Source organism: Argentina silus (assembly GCF_951799395.1).
Source record: "Argentina silus genome assembly, chromosome: 4".
Lineage (NCBI taxonomy): Eukaryota > Metazoa > Chordata > Actinopteri > Argentiniformes > Argentinidae > Argentina > Argentina silus.
Genome location: NC_139658.1, coordinates 5,890,508 through 5,908,146, shown reverse-complemented (window position 1 = coordinate 5,908,146; position 17,639 = coordinate 5,890,508). Strand labels below are relative to the sequence as shown.

General features: G+C 42.5%; 2 protein-coding genes across 2 annotated transcripts; both read left to right on the top strand.

Moving 5' to 3' along the window:
• Positions 1 to 408: 408 nt before the first annotated feature.
• On the top strand, positions 409 to 1,928 carry LOC310803006 (inter-alpha-trypsin inhibitor heavy chain H4-like; the record flags this gene model as incomplete). The annotated part of the gene is made up of 5 exons (XM_083667643.1): positions 409 to 486; positions 1,039 to 1,216; positions 1,264 to 1,363; positions 1,476 to 1,638; positions 1,872 to 1,928. The coding sequence occupies 5 exons, from the start codon at positions 409 to 411 to the stop codon at positions 1,926 to 1,928; spliced, it is 576 nt and encodes a 191-aa protein (XP_083523769.1).
• Positions 1,929 to 3,641: 1,713 nt separating this feature from the next.
• On the top strand, positions 3,642 to 17,034 carry LOC310803005 (inter-alpha-trypsin inhibitor heavy chain H3-like; the record flags this gene model as incomplete). Its single annotated transcript, XM_083667642.1, has 18 exons — positions 3,642 to 3,713; positions 4,242 to 4,405; positions 4,542 to 4,646; positions 4,766 to 4,928; positions 5,181 to 5,291; positions 5,671 to 5,799; positions 6,031 to 6,147; positions 6,543 to 6,711; positions 6,957 to 7,067; positions 7,298 to 7,479; positions 7,723 to 7,902; positions 8,203 to 8,318; positions 9,460 to 9,656; positions 13,831 to 13,938; positions 14,118 to 14,292; positions 16,210 to 16,358; positions 16,563 to 16,647; positions 16,920 to 17,034. 18 exons carry the CDS (start codon positions 3,642 to 3,644, stop codon positions 17,032 to 17,034), a joined length of 2,448 nt encoding a protein of 815 aa, XP_083523768.1.
• Positions 17,035 to 17,639: the final 605 nt, after the last annotated feature.

Sequence of the window (17,639 nt, the reverse complement as noted above, 5' to 3'; positions counted from 1 at the left end):
TATATCCATTTGCAGCACTAGATTGAAGTTTTCACTGTAGTTCCATCTCTATCTCCTCCAGCTGGTGACCCACACTCTCTGCTCAGACTTTTTGTGAAATGAAGTAAACAATATTGATTTATTCTCAAATTACCCCTTACTAGCATGGTTCTTGTAAGCAGTGGTGTGCTCATAGGAAAGAATTAAACAGAAGGGAGGAATTCAAGAGAAGGGAGGTTTGTGTATGTGTGTGTGTGTGTGTGTGTGTGTGTGTGTGTGTGTGTGTGTGTGTGTGTGTGTGTGTGTGTGTGTGTGTGTGTGTGCGCGCGTGTGTTGGAATACCCCTCCCGCTGTGTTGACCAACAGTATCCTCTGCCCCAGACTTTAAAAGGCTGTGTGTGTTTGTGAGGCATCATTTCTGTAGAAGCCATGATGGAGCAAGTCGTGGTACAAGTCGGTCTCCTCGGACTGTTGCTGGCCTGCGTTGCCATGGCACCAACTAACAAAGTAGGGTCATCCAGGGATTTTCTTATCTATTGTTGTGTTTGTAAATATGTGCATGTTTTTGCGTTAACATCCATCCTAACAAAGCAGTTTTTAATGCAAAGAGGTTGAGAGGCTGAATATTTCAGTACAGCATATGTTAGAGTCTGATCTCAAGCTCCTGATTGTTCTGGCAGTTCTGGGAACTGTCCTATCACCCACAAGCAGAGTGCAACATGTCTCTTAGACAAACAGCAAAAGGTCTGGGGTGAAAGACCTACTGTACTGGCCTCTGTACTCTAATGTTGTCTTTTCCTTTGAGTGTGTGTGCAGGCATGCATATGTTTGTGTGTGTGTGTGTGTGTGTGTGTGTGTGTGTGTATCAAGCCAAGTCTGGAGGACAGTCAAACAAAATAAGGGGTGTAACAAGGATATGACCAATCAGGTTTCAGATATTCTACCCTGTAGTTATACTGCCTGTTATGTCTTTGTAATATGTGGGTTGTTTGTGTGAGAATATTCAGATATTGTTTGTTAGAGCTTTGTTTTGTCATTTTGCTTCCTGATCCTCTGCAGAAAGGTGACTGGGACATCTACAGCTTCCACATCAACTCCACAGTGACCAGTCGCTATGCCACCACTGTCATTATCAGCCGGGTGGCCAATCGAATCACCCAGCCACAGGAAATAGAGTTCCATGTCAAAATTCCGAAGAATGCTTTCATCAGCAAAATCGGAATGTGGGTTTTCATAAGTGCTCTCCGTTCAAAACATCCTCACTGTCACATGTGGTTCATACAGAGATTGCATGTGCGTATGATGGGGTTGTGAAACAGAAGGAGGAGGCTCAACAGCAGTACACCCAAGCATTGTCTTGCGGCCAAAGTGCTGGGATCATCAGGTACATGTACCGTATTTTGTGTGTGTGTGTGTGTGTGTGTGTGTGTATGTGTATGTGTGTGCTTGTTTATGTGTGTTTCTTGTATATTAAATTGTCACTCTTTGTGTCTCAGCTCTGTGGGAAGGACCCTTGAGGAGTTTAAGACTTCTGTGACTGTGGCTGGGCTCAGTAAGGTGACCTTTGAACTCACATATGAGGAGCTTTTGAAACGCCGCCTGGGCAAGTATGAGCTGCTGATCCACGCTCGACCAATGCAGCCAGTCAGCGACTTCAAGGTGAGACCAGAGAGAGCTGTGAGAGCGAGATTTTTTCACAAGATTTTAATGTGTTTCATACGAAAGAAACAATAGAGTAACATACAGATAACTGTCTTTGTTCACTGCTTTTTTAATGATAACTCACAATCTCCTTACTCTGACAATCTCCTTACTCTCTCTTTCTCTCTCTTTCTCTCTCTCTCTCTCTCTCTCTCTCTCTCTCTCTCTCTCTCTCTCTCACTCTCTCTCAGCAAGTCCTGTCCTCAGGTTCCTGTGAGCTTGGGTCATCAACCAGTGAGGGCTTCTAAAGGATCGTGATCCATTACAAAACCGAACAGCACATTGAGTTTGACACCTCTGGCATCACCTTCAAAGATGGACAGAATGTAACATATTACCTCTGGAAGCAGAACCTCATCATCAAAAGAGACAGATGCTATATCACAGACCAGTTGCAGTTATTACAAAGTGTTATGGCCATGATAAGATATTGTTATTGTAACAGGACAATAATACAGTAATAAGTGTTCACACTGTAGGAGGATTCTCTGAATATCAATGTTACTTAATGAAGAGCGATGTATGTTAGGTGGTCCAGGGAACCCCCTCAACACAACTTAAGATCCAGGATCAGGAAGTAGATGTCACCAGGTAAGTTCAATCGTTCAACTGTGTGTCAAACATGTGTTTGGTGATGTGATTGATGTGTGTGATGTGATGTGTGGTTAAAATACTGTGTATAAATCTCTCTCTCTCTCTCTCTCTCTCTCTCTCTCTCTCTCTCTCTCTTTAACTGTAAAGTAGGGACTGTCACCTGCTTTGTTTTCATGTACTGTAGGAATTACTCTTATTTGTAAAGTTTTGGATGATGTGACACATGATTAGTGCTCTGTCTTTGTTCTTAAAGCTAAAAAAAATATATTCTAAAGTTAACCATGTCAAATGTTTTGCACTATTATATTGATCTAAAGTTAAAAGCGTTATGTGATATCAACATGAAAATATGAGAGAATGATCATGGTTTTCCATTATTAGAAGGGAATCCACTCATATTTTAAGTATCAGATTATTCTCCTCTAAAATTCTTTTGTTATTTTTTTTTCACTGCAACATTTGTAAAAAAAAAATATATTCCCATGAGTTGCATGATTGACCATCCCTATGTTGTTTAAAACCTTTTTTCATGGCTGTATATCACTTTTTCACGATCCGATGCTGCAAGAGATCTCAAATTTTAAAAGGATGTTTTTACCGCCTCCTGTGGTGAATGACTGCAGTCTTACAACAATTATCTACACTTTCAAAGATTTACGCCACTTGCAAAATTCAAGGTGAAGAGTTACATAGAGGCTCAGGGACCGTGTCATATTGCTTCAGTACACTCTCTTGTGTTGACCAAGATACAAATACTCTGTCCACTGTATATTGGCCAAAAGATTGGCTAAAAAAATATTCTCTCACTCTTGTGCCAAAACAGATAGCACATACACAGTAAATATCACACTCACATTACATAACTGGTCTCTGCGGGGGTTCCTTTACTTATATCCATTTGCAGCACTGGATTGAAGTTTTCACTGTAGTTCCATCTCTATCTCCTCCAGCTGGTGACCCACACTCTCTGCTCAGACGTTCACCTCTTGTGAAATGAAGTAAACAATATTGATTTATTCTCAAATTACCCCTTGCTAGCATGGTTCCTGCAAGCAGTGGTGTGCTCATAGGAAACAATTCAAGTGAAGGGAGGATGGGTTTTGTGTGTGTGTGTGTGTGTGTGTGTGTGTGTGTGTGTGTGTGTGTGTGTGTGTGTGTGTGTGTGTGTGTGCGGATGTGTGGAGATGGATTGGAATACCCCTCCCACCTCTTTGGAAATTACTGTTCACCATTCTATGCACACGTCATGTTCAACAAGTAGAAGATGATTAACCAGCTGTTGCATTCTCTCTGGGGACCAATAGCATCCCCTGCGCCTGACTTTAAAAGGCTGTGTGTGTTTGTGGGGCATCATTTCTGTAGAAGCCATGAGAGTCGTGGTACAAGTCGGCCTCCTCGGACTGTTGCTGGCCTGCGTTACCCCAGCACCAACTAACAAGGTAGGGTCATCCACGGATTTTGTTTTGTGTTGTTGTGTTTGTTAGGGTTAGTGTTTGTTTGTGCTTGTGTTTGTTTGTGTTTACGTCAGCTCGTGTTAGAGTCTGATCTCAAGCCCCTGATTGTTCTGGCAGTTCTGGAAACTGTCCTATCACCTACGAACAGAGTGCAACATGTCTCTTAGACAAACAGCAAAAGGTCTGGGGTGAAAGACCTACTATACTGACCTCTGTACTCTAATGTTTTCGAATGCATATGTGCATGCGTGCGTGCGTGCGTGCGTGCATGCGTCCGTGCGTGCGTGCGTGCGTGCGTGCGTATGCGTGCATGTGTGTGTCGAGCCAAGCCTGGAGGACAGTCAAACAAAATAAGGGGTGTAACAAGGATACGACCAATCAGGTTTCAGATATTCTACCCTGTAGTTATACTGCTTGTTATGTCTTTGTAATATGTGGGTTGTTTGTGTGAGAATATTCAGATATTGTTTGTTAGAGCTTTGTTTTGTCATTTTGCTTCCTGATCCTCTGCAGAAAGGTGACTGGGACATCTACAGCTTCCACATCAACTCCACAGTGACCAGTCGCTATGCCACCACTGTCATTGTCAGCCGGGTGGCCAATCGAATCACCCAGCCACAGGAAATAGAGTTCGATGTCAAAATTCCGAAGAATGCTTTCATCAGCAAATTCAGAATGTGGGTTTTCATAAGTGCTCTCCTATCAAAACATCCTCACTGTCACATGTAGTTCATACAGAGATTCCACTCACAAGTGCTCACTGATATCTATGTAAAATCTCACTCTCTCCTCCTCGGTCCCTGTCTTCTTCAGGACAATTGAAGGGCAGACGTATGATGGGGTTGTGAAACAGAAGGAGGAGGCTCAACAGCAGTACACCCAAGCAGTGTCTCGCGGCCAAAGTGCTGGGATCATCAGGTACATGTACTGTATTGTGTGTGTGCGTGCGTGAGTGAGTGTGTGTGTATGTGTATGTGTATGTGTGTGCTTATTTATGTGTATTCTTGTGCATTAGATTGTCACTCTTTGTGTCTCAGCTCTGTGGGAAGGACCCTTGAGGAGTTTAAGACTTCTGTGACTGTGGCTGGGCTCAGTAAGGTGACCTTTGAACTCACATATGAGGAGCTTTTGAAACGCCGCCTGGGCAAGTATGAGCTGCTGATCCACGCTCGACCAATGCAGCCAGTCAGCGACTTCAAGGTGAGACCAGAGAGAGCTGTGAGAGCGAGAGTGAAGCCATACAGTAGATTGATGATTCATTAGAATGATCAAGGCATGAATAAGTGTTACTAAAAAATACACTCCATATACTCCAGATGAAAACAAGTGTATGATATCAATAATGTCCCTGTACATCATGACAATCCAGCGTTTTGGATCAAAAGTATTGATTCTGTATGATTATGTGTAGTTTATGATATGGTTGATGTCATGTTTTCTTCCTTAATGCAGATTGATGTGTACATCAATGAGAAACCAGGCCTTAACGTCCTGGAGGTTAAAGGAGGGCTGACGACCAAGGCACTGGCCAATGCCATCACCAAAACACAGGCTAACAATCAGGTACTTTTCCATGATGAAGTTAATGCTAACTCCAGTCTTCTCTATCATGTGTACGAGACTTCATTTGCAGTAACTGATCTGCAGTACAGAGTGGGACTAAGTTGCAACATCTAGGGTTGTTGGAGACAGTAATCAGTAGGAATGCAATTGATTCTTTTATTTTTTTCAATGATAATGACAAACCAACCAAAATAATTCCCAGATTAGCATTACGTGATGTCTCTGAAGCGCTCCTGCCGAAACATCTCAGGCAGAATCAAGAGTTAGTTGTCATAGTTTCATTTACTTAATCTATTTTCTATGGCACACTCAAACTACTCTAATGATGTACTTCCCTGACTGATGTTACAAACAGAGCACTCTGTCCCTCTCTCCCCAGGCATGGGTGCATTTCTATCCCACGCTGGAGCAGCAGACTCAGTGTGACAGCTGTGGAGAGCAGGGTTTGAACGGCGACTTGCTTGTTGTGTATGACGTCAATAGGGGCCAGGCGATGGGAGATCTCAAGGTATGGCCAAGACTACATGGAACCAATAGGAAGGGAAGGCAACGTAGGTATTGTATTCAGGAGGAACTTCTTGTTGTCTTGTTTGGACAGTCTGTAGGTACAGGGCAAGACAGAGGGTCCAAGAGGGAACTACATGTATAGAGTTTTTCACTCATATACCTGGATATCTTGCATTACTTCTGTCCACCTTCTTCACTAATTATTATCCTGTTCACCTTCTCTGAATCTAAGGGGTCGAAGGGGTATTTTGTCCATCACTTTGCCCCAAGTGACCTTCCACGCATTCCCAAAAATGTGGTCTTCATCATTGATCAGAGTGGCTCCATGCATGGCAGGAAAATAGAGCAGGTATGTGTGTGTGTGTGTGTGTGTGTGTGTGTGTGTGTGTGTGTGTGTGTGTGTGTGTGTGTGTGTGTGTGTGTGTGTGTGTGTGTGTGTGTGTGTGTGTGTGTGTGTGTGCATGTGCGTGCATGTGTACAGTACTTGTACAGCATGTCTGTTTGTGTGAGGTGTATGGGTGTTCACTGTCTGCGCTGTATCTACAGTTCTTATTTGTCTTTTCAATGCATATGGGAGCTATCTGTATGTACTGTAGCTGTCTGTATGTACTGTAGCTGTCTGTATGTACTGGAGCTGTCTGTATGTACTGTAGCTATCTGTATGTACTGTGCCTGTTTTCTTCATGTGTGTGCCTGCGACATTAAGGTCACTCCACAGTAGGCTGATGTACTGTGTTTGTTCAGACCCGTGCTGCGTTGCTGAAGATCTTAGAAGATCTTGCGGAGGACGATCACTTTGGTCTCATCACATTCGACAGCATAGTGTCTCCCTGGAGAAAGGAGCTCCTCCAGGCCAATGAGGAAAACCTGGCGGTTGCCAAGACATTTGCAAAGAACATTCAAGACAGAGGAGGTAAGTCTAATCACAGCACCCCACTCTTAGGTCTGAAAAGGATCAGAAGGGGACTGTGTGATGTTAGTGAGGATAGCATGGAGGAGATAGAAATGTTCTTGAGCAGTGGCATGAAATAGAAAAATTAAGATCAGAATGAACATTTTAGAGGATCAGGATCCACTGTGTGAAGGGGTGGCGAGAGTGAAAGCTATAAATGTGTGTGTTGAGATAATAAATGTGTGTGTTGTCTTCTCTCTTCTTAGCCACAGACATCAATGCTGCTGTGTTGAAAGGCGCAGAAATGCTGAACCAACACCCCAGGGAAGGCTCTGCCTCTCTCCTTATACTGCTCACTGATGGAGACCCAACCACAGGTACAATGACAAACACACACACATACAAACACACAAATGCATGCTCGCACAAACCCACCCACCAACACACACACACACACACACACACACACACACACACACACACACACACACACACACACACACACACACACACACACACTCTCTTTTATACACAAGTGCTTACAGATTGAGAAAATGTTGTGACACACTTATGCACACAATGGTAGCATCATTCTCCTCATTCTCAGGAGTGACCAACCTGGGAAAAATCCATGAAAACATAAAAGAGGCCATTAGTAAGAAATTCCCACTTTATTGTCTTGGCTTTGGGTTTGATGTGAACTTTGAGTTCCTGGAGAAGATGGCACTGGAGAACAGTGGTGTAGCACGCAGAATATATGAGGACTCAGACGCTGCTATGCAGCTGAAGGTAATACAGTACATATTCATTCACTTGTCAGTGTGCCGGTCACTTTGCTACAATGGAATCTAATCGTTGCATATGAACCTAATGATTTTGAGCCGGTGTAACAGGCCATAGTACAATGATCCTAAAGGCTGCATGTACCTACAGTACAATGATATCATACTGCAAACCCATGTACTGTAATAATAAAATTAAGCTAGTTCTGAGGAGAATGTGTGACACGACAGCCTTCTGTATCATTGACAGGGCTTTTATGAGGAGGTGGCCACACCCCTGTTGACAGACGTGCAGATGATCTACATTGGTGGGGCCAATCTGACCCAGACTAATTTCAGCCAGTACTACAATGGCTCTGAAATTGTGGTGGCTGGCCAGATCACTGACAACAACATAGAGACATTCAGCGCACAGGTCATAGCCATATCGGTAGGTCTCTATTCTGTCCCGTTCTATATATAACCTTTTATGGATATACAAATATGTATTTTTCTTGAAATTACATCATTAGGTGTACTACAATGCTCGCTTTGGGTTTGTTTACTAAGCTACAGCCACTAAGTGTCAACATCAAAATTGTTATTGCATCCCATTGAGTTTGAATGTAACCACGGTAGCAATCACTTAACTCCATGCCACAGTCAGCCCAAAATCAGCCCTCCAAGTACAAGTAGTCGTCATTCAGCAGTTATTGAAAGTTTAATACAAAGATACATTTGACCATTTCAGAAAAGCAACATGGTGGAGTTTTCTGACGCAATTCTGGACGTACCTGAAGAGCCCAGCGACAGCCATATCCAGAGGTTGTGGGCCTACCTCACTGTGAAACAGCTACTGGACAGAGAGTAAGTCTGGATTTGGGGGGACAGGGGTCCATGAATTTGTTTGCTTCTCTGCATTTTTTACAGGGTGTGTTTTGCGTTGTCTTTCAGTCAACTCAGTTCAACATCTCACTATAGGATATGTACCCTTGCTGAAACCCTATTCAATTATGCCTGGAACAGGCCGGGAGCGCTTGAATAGCAGACCCCGCCCCAGCCAGCTTATAAAAGTTCACGCACAGCGCACCCAAAGCCTGCTCCCCCCACTTTACTGTTATTAGCTTGGCTCGCTAGCTTCACCACACAACGTGAAGTTATGCTAGCTGGTTAACAGCAAGTGGCTGGCTGGTAATAATCCGACACTAGGTAATTACTATAAACCTCTACCTGGCTACTTTCTCACGTAGTTCCTTCAGGTTCTAAATTCTTAGGATAGAGGATAAACACCTGAACACTCTCTCCCTGGTGCGTGCACTACACATCTACATAAACATAACTGAGACGTTTAGGTGATGTGATCACCTGTTTGTGGGTTTCACCAACCCTGCATAGGGATAGGGAGCTATCCAAACAGCACTTTTCCGACTGGACAGTAGAGGCTATTATAGAAGCTTACAGTTCTAAAGGCTTGCAGCCCCCTTTGGGAGTCTGGGCACATTCCACTGGAGGAATTGCTATGTCTTGGGCTCTGTTCAAGGGTGTTTTGTTGTTTTTGCTTTCGTGAGATTCTACCACCTTGATGTCACTGCACCTTCTATGGTGCATACAGTCCTGGGTGCTGGACCTGAGTAGGGTGGACTGGGTACATTTCCATGTAGTCTATAGTGAGATGTCGAACCGAGTCGACTGAAAGAGAACTTTGGGTTATGGTATGTAACCCCGGTTCTCTGAAGGAGATGAGGGAGACATCTCACCAGATTGCCCCTCTTTTACGGGCTTGTGAATAGCTGGTTCACAGAATGGCTGGGGCAGGGTCAGCCATGCAAAGTGCTCCCGGCCTGTTCCAGGTGTGATTGAATAGGGCTTCAGCGAATAGGGTATGCAAGAGTGCATATCCCAAAGTGAGAAGTCTCACTCATGTCCTTCAGAGAACCAGGGTTACAAAACATAACCCAACGTTTTGTGTTGTTACACCTCTGTTTACATACACCCATGTGTGAATCAGAGTGCAGTTAACAGGTGATGAGAAGGAGAAGGTGAAGAAGGAGACCCTGGAGCTCTCTCTGAAGTACAGCTTTGTGACCCCTCTCACCTCCATGGTGGTCACCAAACCCCAGGGAGAGGACACACAGGTGGCCCACAAACCCAAGGAGGGGAAGAAGCTTGAAAGTCGTCTGTATAGCATGCAGATACAATCTGGACGTGTGCCTGGAGTGCCTGGAGTGCCTGGAGTGCCTGGAGTGCTTGGAGTGTCTGGATATATACATGGAATGGCTGGACGTATGCCTGGTGAGCTAAACTTGACTACCACAGACACTATACTGTATGAAACAACAAATGACAATTCGCTGTAACTCAATCTAATAAATGAGAGTGCAAAGTATAATTTTGATACAGTTTATACATGTACTGTAATCACCAGGGTCCCCTGTCTTAAATTTACCCGGCTCTGGTAAGTCAAATGCCATATCTTCAATCAAATGTATTAATTTTCCACTTGTCTCTAGTTTCAATTGTAAGCAGATTCATACATTCAGAATTGTTACTGCTCAATCCTCTCAGATACATGTTTTAAACACTTTTGATGAGTGCTGCTGATCTTTTGTTCTGATGTTTTTTCTTTGATTGATTCTCAGTTCTCCATGACGCCGGTACGTAGAAAAAAATACTAAAAACGGATTAACTATAGAATTTACATTTGTATCTCTAAAAGTATGCGTGTGTGTGTGTATGCATGCATGATATGTGTGAAGGTGAACATAATTTGTAACCTACTCCTAAAACTAACAAGCATGCTAGACAGTTGTTTTTTTGTCTTTAGAGGGTGTCTCAGTCCTATGTGTCTCAGTCCTGTGTGAGTCAAAAAAGATACATTAATGTACAGGACTCAAATCTACAGTTTTGACCACAATCACACACAACATTCTGGTACAATATATTACGTTTAGGCAAAGAGTAGTTTTCAGGTTATGATCAGATAGGTACAGTGCATTCGGAAAGTATACAGACCCCTTCACTTTTTCTACATTTTGTATGTTACAGCCTCATTCTAAAGTGGATTCAAGTCATTTTTTTCCTCATCAATCTACACACAATACCCCATAATGACAAAGCGAAAACAGGTTTTTAGAAATGTTTGCTAATTTATAAAAAAAAAAAAACTGAAATATCACATTTACATAAGTATTCAGACCCTTTGCTATGACACTCGAAATTGAGCTCAGGTGCATCCTGTTTCCATTGAGCATCCTTGAGATGTTTCTACGACTTGATTGGAGTCCACCTGTGGTAAATTCAATTGATTGGACATGATTTGGAATGGACACACCTGTCTATATAAGGTCCCACAGTTGACAGTGCATGTCAGAGTAAGAACCAGGTCATGAGGTCGAAGGAATTGTCCGTAGACCTCCGAGACAGTATTGTGTCGAGGCACAGATCTGGGGAAGGGTACAAAAAAAATTCTGTACTATTGAAGTTCCCCAAGAACACAGTAGCCTCCATCATTCTTAAATGGAAGAAGTTTGGAACCACTAAGACTCTTCCTAGAGCTGGCCGCCCGGCCAAACTGAGCAATAGAGGGAGAAGGGCCATCGTCAGTGAGGTGACCAATAACCCAATAGTCACTCTGACAGAGCTCAGAGAGTTCCTCTGTGGAGATGGGAGAAACTTCCAGAAGGACAACCATCTCTGCAGCACTCCACTAATCAGGTCTTTATGGTAGAGTGGCCAGACGGAAGCCACTCCTCAGTAAAAAGCACATGACAGCCTGCTTGGAGTTTGCCAAAAGGCACCTAAAGGACTCTCAGACCATGAGAAACAAGATTCTCAAGTCTGATGAAACCAAGATTGAATTCTTTGGCCTGAATGCCAAACGTTACGTCTGGAAGAAACTAGGCACTGCCCATCACCTGGCCAATACCATCCCTACGGTGAAGCATGGTGGTGGCAGCATCATGCTGTGGCGATGTTTTTCAGCAGCAGGGACTGGGAGACTAGTCAGGATTGAGGGAAAGATGAACGGAGCAAAGTACAGAGAGATCCTTGATGAAAACCTGCTCCAGAGCGCTCAGGACCTCAGACTGGGGTGAAAGTTCACCTTCCAACAGGACAATGACCCTAAGCACACAGCCAAGACAATGCAGGAGTGGCTTCAGGACAAGTCTCTGAATGTCCTTGAGTGGCCCAGCCAGAGCCCGGACTTGAACCTGATCAAACATCTCTGGAGAGACCTGAAAATAGCTGTGCACCGACGCTCCCCATCCAACCTGACAGAGCTTGAGAGGATCTGCAGAGAAGAATGGGAGAAACTCCCCAAATACAGGTGTGTCAAGCTTGTAGTGTCATACCCAATAAGACTTGAGGCTGTAATCACTGCCAACATGCTTCAACAAAATGCTGAGTAAAGGGTCTGAATACTTCAGTATTCTGAAACAGATATTTCAGTTTTTATTTTTAATAAATTAGCAAACATTTTTAAAAACTTGTTTTCGCTTTGTCATTATGGGGTATTGTGTGTAGATTGATGAGGAAAAAAAATAATTTAATCAATTTTAGAATTTCCACATAACAAAATGTGGAAAAGGTGAAGGGGTCTGAATACTTTCTGAATGCATTGTAAATTATACAAAGGGAGTTTGAGTAATAACTCAAATTGCTCCTCTCTTTCACTTCCCAGGAGAAACGTATACACTAGTCAAGGACAAAGCACAACGCAAAGGTCTCTATTTCTTTCTTTCTCTCCATGTTGACTTCTGCTGAGAGATTGGAGACTTCATGTACAGTCTCAATATGATAGTAAACTACTGGTAATAATGATACATCTTCTGATCCCAGCATTTGGCAATTGCGTTTTTTTCCACTTCATTTTTGTCCTGATTTATCATAATGTATGAGGGAATTTCTGCTGCCAAAAATCAAGTGGAGCAAGCTGTGGTGCAGACAGACAGATGTATCTCCCCATTAATTAATCACTTTTGTCATAACTGATTAATGAGTTTTTCAGCAGCTTATCTATCTCCTTCATACAGTAGCATCAGCTGGAGGAAGATATAGGGGAGGTTCGGCCAGGGGAATGGGCTTTGGAGCAGGCAGAGCATGGATCGTAGGAGCAGGGTCTAGTAGAAGCGTAGATGGTAAACATTTAACAACCACCTATGTTCCTCTCTCTGTGTCTTTCTGTCTGTCAAACTTTCTCTCTTCTTTTGTAATGGGTTTTTCGCTTTTCTTTGTCTCACTACCACTCCCACCACTTTATCTAAATAATTTTCACCCACAGTTTGAAGCAGGTACTGTAGCTGTATAAGGGGGAATTGAATAGAAAAATACTTTCCACATTCATTACATTTCATTACTTTTGTCTCAGGCTTGGATGAGGAATCTCCGCAATACGACTATGGTGATTATTTTACATTATTGACAAGGTGATTTGCACATTTGGTTTACATGTCCCCTGAAACACTAGCTCAATAGAAAATTCCCAAATGTCTTTACAGTTTCACCAACCGCATATGAATCTTTTTTTTTATTAACTAACTTTATTAGCTTCTTTATGATGTACTCATAAAGTTTTGAATCATTCATGGATCATCACCCTTCACCCTCGAAAAGAAGCAGGTCAATATGTTCATTTCTGCTGTCCTCAGATATCTGTTGAATCAATGTCATTGTTTTATGTTTGAAAATACTGAGAGTTAAAGATCCAATAAGTAGTTTTTCCACCCTAAAACCCTTATATGTGAAATATGTACTGTATGTAGTTTCCACACAAGAGATATATCATTTCTATCTTTCACTGTGCTCGGAATGCAGGCTTGGTAGCCATTGCGCCTTATGTGTCTTTAGTCCTGCATGTTGTATCCCTATCTCACTCTGTCTTTAGATTGAATACATTCTCTGCACTGTTACTTGCACTTCATAAAGTTTCTGCAATTGCTAATCAATAAACTTGCTATGTGTCACAGATTTGTCATTATTCCATCCTACTTATGGATCAAGCGGTGAGTATATACTGTATATGCATGTTGTATATGCAATTGTACTTATTGTAACTTTAAATTGCATAAAGAGCCTATCTGTTTAAGTGTTCTGACTGTGTGTATGTGTGTGTGTGCATCTGTGCGTGTGTGTTACTCTTTAAACCTAGACATGACGACTCGAACTTCAACTGCACCTACTAACGCTCCGACTGGTACTGCAACAATTATGTAATTCATAAAATGCATCAGCTATCATAAGATGTTAATGTCATGCGAAATAAACATAATCTAATATACAGTTAGCTCTTTGTTCATTGCTGTTTTTGCGATAGCTCACAATCTCCTTATTATCCTCTCTTACAATCTCCTTACTCTCTCTCTCTCTCTCTCTCTCTCAGCAAGTCCTGTCTTCAGGTTCCTGTTGGCAGCTGAGGGTCAGGTCTTCCCACTGTGCTATGATGTACCTATGGCTCTCTCCCTCAGACTCCTACAGGATCCCAGCACTGGTGACGTTTATGCATCATGCTTTGTCGTGTATTCTCCCATTGACCTCTTCATCCATTATCTATTTATGAGTCCACAGCCTCACACTAATCTGTTGATCTTTTACTCCTTCCTGCAATAATATAATATGTCTGTTCATAGTCATCCACTGAGTGACTGAGTGTGTCTCCACATTTACCAGAGTTGTCTATGAATGGTGAGCTTGGGTCATCAACCAGTGAGGGCTTCCAAAGGATCGTGATCCATTACAAAACCAAACAGCACATTGAGTTTGACACCTCTGGCATCACCTTCAAAGATGGACAGAATGTAACATATTTCCTCTGGAAGCAGGACCTCATCATCAAAAGAGACAGGTGCTACATCACAGACCAGTTGCAGTTATTACAAAGTGTTATGGCCATGATAAGATATTGTTATTGTAATAACAGGACAATAATACAGTAATAAGTGTTCACACTGTAGGAGGATTCTCTGAATATCAATGTTACTTAATGAAGAGTGATGTACAGTGGGGGAAATAATTATTTGATCCCCTGCTGATTTTGTTAGTTTGCCTGATTACAAAGAAATGAGCAGTCTATAATTTTTATGGTACTTTTATTTGAACAAATAGAGACAGAATATCAACAAAAAAAGTCCAGAAAAACATATTATATAAAGGGTTAGGGTTAGGGTTAGGGTTAAATTAATTTGCATTTGATCGAACGAAATAAGTATTTGATCCCCAAGCAAAACATGACTTAGTACTTGGTGGAGAAACCCTTGTTGGCAAGCACAGAAGTCAGACGTTTCTTGTAGTTGGTCACCAGGTTTGCACACATCTCAGGAGGGATTTTGGTCCACTCCTCTTTACAGATCCTCTCCAAATCCTGAAGGTTTCAAGGCTTTTGCTTGGCAACTCGAAGCTTCAGCTCCCTCCACAAAGTTTCTATAGGATTAAGGTCTGGAGACTAGCTAGGCCACTCCATGACCTTAGTGTGCTTCTTCTTGAGCCACTCCTTTGTTGCCTTGGCTGTATGTTTTGGGTCATTGTCATGCTGAAAGACCCATCCACGACCCATCCTCAGTGCTCTGGCTGAGGGAAGGAGGTTCTCGTCCAAGATCTTATGGTACATGGCCCCGTCCATTGGCCCCTCAATGCAGTGAAGTCGTCCTGTACCCTTAGCAGAGAAACAACCCCAAAGCATAATGTTTCCACCTCCGTGTTTGACGGTGGGGATGGTGTTCTTGGGATTGTAGCATTCAGCATTTCTCTCCCTCCAAACACGAAGAGTCGAATTTATGCCAAAGAGTTCAATTTTGGTCTCATCTCACCACATCACCTTCTCCCAAGCCTTCTCTGAATCATTTAGGTGTTCATTGGCAAACTTCAGATGGGCCTGTACATGTGCCTTCTTGAGCAGGGGGACCTTGCGGGCACTGCAGGATTTCAATCCGTTACGGTGTAGTGTGTTACCAATGGTTTTCTTGGTGACTGTGGTCCCAGCTGCCTTGATCATTACCAAGCTCCTCCCGTGTAGTTCTGGGCTGATCCCTCACCCTTCTCATGATCATCCTTACCCCACGAGGCAAGATCTTGCATGGAGCTCCAGGCCGAGGGTGATTGATGGTTATTTTGTATTTCTTCCATTTTCTAATAATTGCACCAACAGTTGTCTCCTTCTCACCAAGCTTCTTGCTGATGGTCTTGTAGCCCATTCCAGCCTTGTGCAGGTCTACAACTGTTACCCTGATGTCCTTTGAATGTTCTTTGGTCTTGCCCATGGTGGTGGAGAGGTTGGAATGGAAGAGATTGATTCTATTGACAGGTGTCTTTTATACCCATAACAAGCAGAGATTAGGAGTACTTTTCCTAAAGTGACAGGACCAATCTGTGTGCCTCATGGGCATATAACCGGTCTGTATGAGCCAGAATTCTTGCTGGTTTGTAGGGGATGAAATACTTATTTCCTTCGATCAAATGCAAATGAATTTATAACTTTATATAATGTGTTTTTTCTGGACTTCTTTGTTGATATTCTGTCTCTATTTGTTAAACTAAAAGTACCATAAAAATTATAGACCGCTCATTTCTTTGTAATCGGGCAAACTAACAAAATCAGCAGGGGATCAAATAATTATTTCCCCCACTGTATGTTATTGTGATTTCTGATTAGACTTCTGTTTTTTTGTGCAATGCACATGATCACATATTCTATAAAGTTTTACAGTGAATCTTAAGTGTTAATTATTTAAGGAATGTTATGGAGATGAGATGTCTGTCCTTGTAGTGTGACATTGATTCTGCGGGACAAGGAGGTGGATGTTACCATTGGGGACACACGCGTGGTCATCCTGTTATACAGAAAAAATGGAATGAAATTCCTGTGGCCTGCATTAAGACAGCGCCCATCAGGCAGCAACGTTCTTGGACTTATGGGTGAGTGAAATATCTTTCCTCACCCACCTTCTCTACATCCCAAATCATTAGTTGTGTGGTTTTGTAATGAGAAATACTTTTTATATTATTTCTTATATGTAGTTATTAATATTTCCTGCTCTCCATTGTACAATCGCCAGTCATTTGCAGCCCTGGTATCAGGTTTTGTTATCACAGTGACAGTATTTGCATTGGGAATTACAGCCCTATCACCTGTTACCTATGAGGAGGTCCAGGGAACCCCCTCAACACAACTTAAGATCCAGGATCAGGAAGTAGATGTTACCAGGTAAGTTCAATCGTTCAACTGTGTGTCAAACATGTGTTTGGTGATGTGATTGCAAAGGATTAAAATACTGTGTATACTCTCTCTCTCTCTCTCTCTCTCTCTCTGTGTTTGTGTGGGCATGTACATCAGGGGTGACTTGAGTTTTTTAAATGTATGGTTTGGTGAGTGTGATTGTTTTAGTATACCTAGGGCAATGTTGAATATTGTAGAATATATTGTATTTTGTATAACATTGTTTTCATGACAGGGACATATGTGTGTTTCCATTGCAGGGACCATGCTGTGGACTTCAGCGTTCGCACTGCCCCGACTGTTGAGTGCTGGCTCCTGCCTCTTCAGTCTGCCCTGCGGGGGGTGCTGTCTGATTTCACTGTCACACAACTGTAGCTAATAATGTAGAGTTAAAAGCTGTCAGACAACTGTAGCTTACAATGTAGTGCTTTCTTCACCGCATTGAGATAAAAGAACCAAAATAAAGTATGTTGAGAGTTCTATGAGTTCTCATGCCAGGACTGAAATCCCTCTTGACAAATATATTGAATAAACATACCATTTTCTGAAAAGTTTACAGAATCTTTATGCTGCAGTCAATCTTCTTTGATATATCTGATATATGATGAAACTGTCAACAAGGTAGAGGACTATAATTCCCAACATACACACACAGGCCTATTAAGTGCCCGTATTTGCGTTTAGGTTTCACTCTCTGAAAAAGTTTACACTGTGAGGGCAAAAGGCTGTTTGCATTAGGTGGGTCTGTGAGTGTCTTGTTTCTAAGTGGGTCACGAGGCATAATATGGAAAAAAAAAAACCCATCTATTTCACAAATGCACACAGTGAAAGTCCTATGTGCACAGTGAAAGTCCTATGTGCTTGTTCTGCTCATCGTGAAGTAAGGAGTCAAACACAGACATTGTGTCAGAGACACAAGTAGAGCATGTGATCTAACAAGTCAAGCTACGATCCACTCATATCATACTTTCAATGGAATG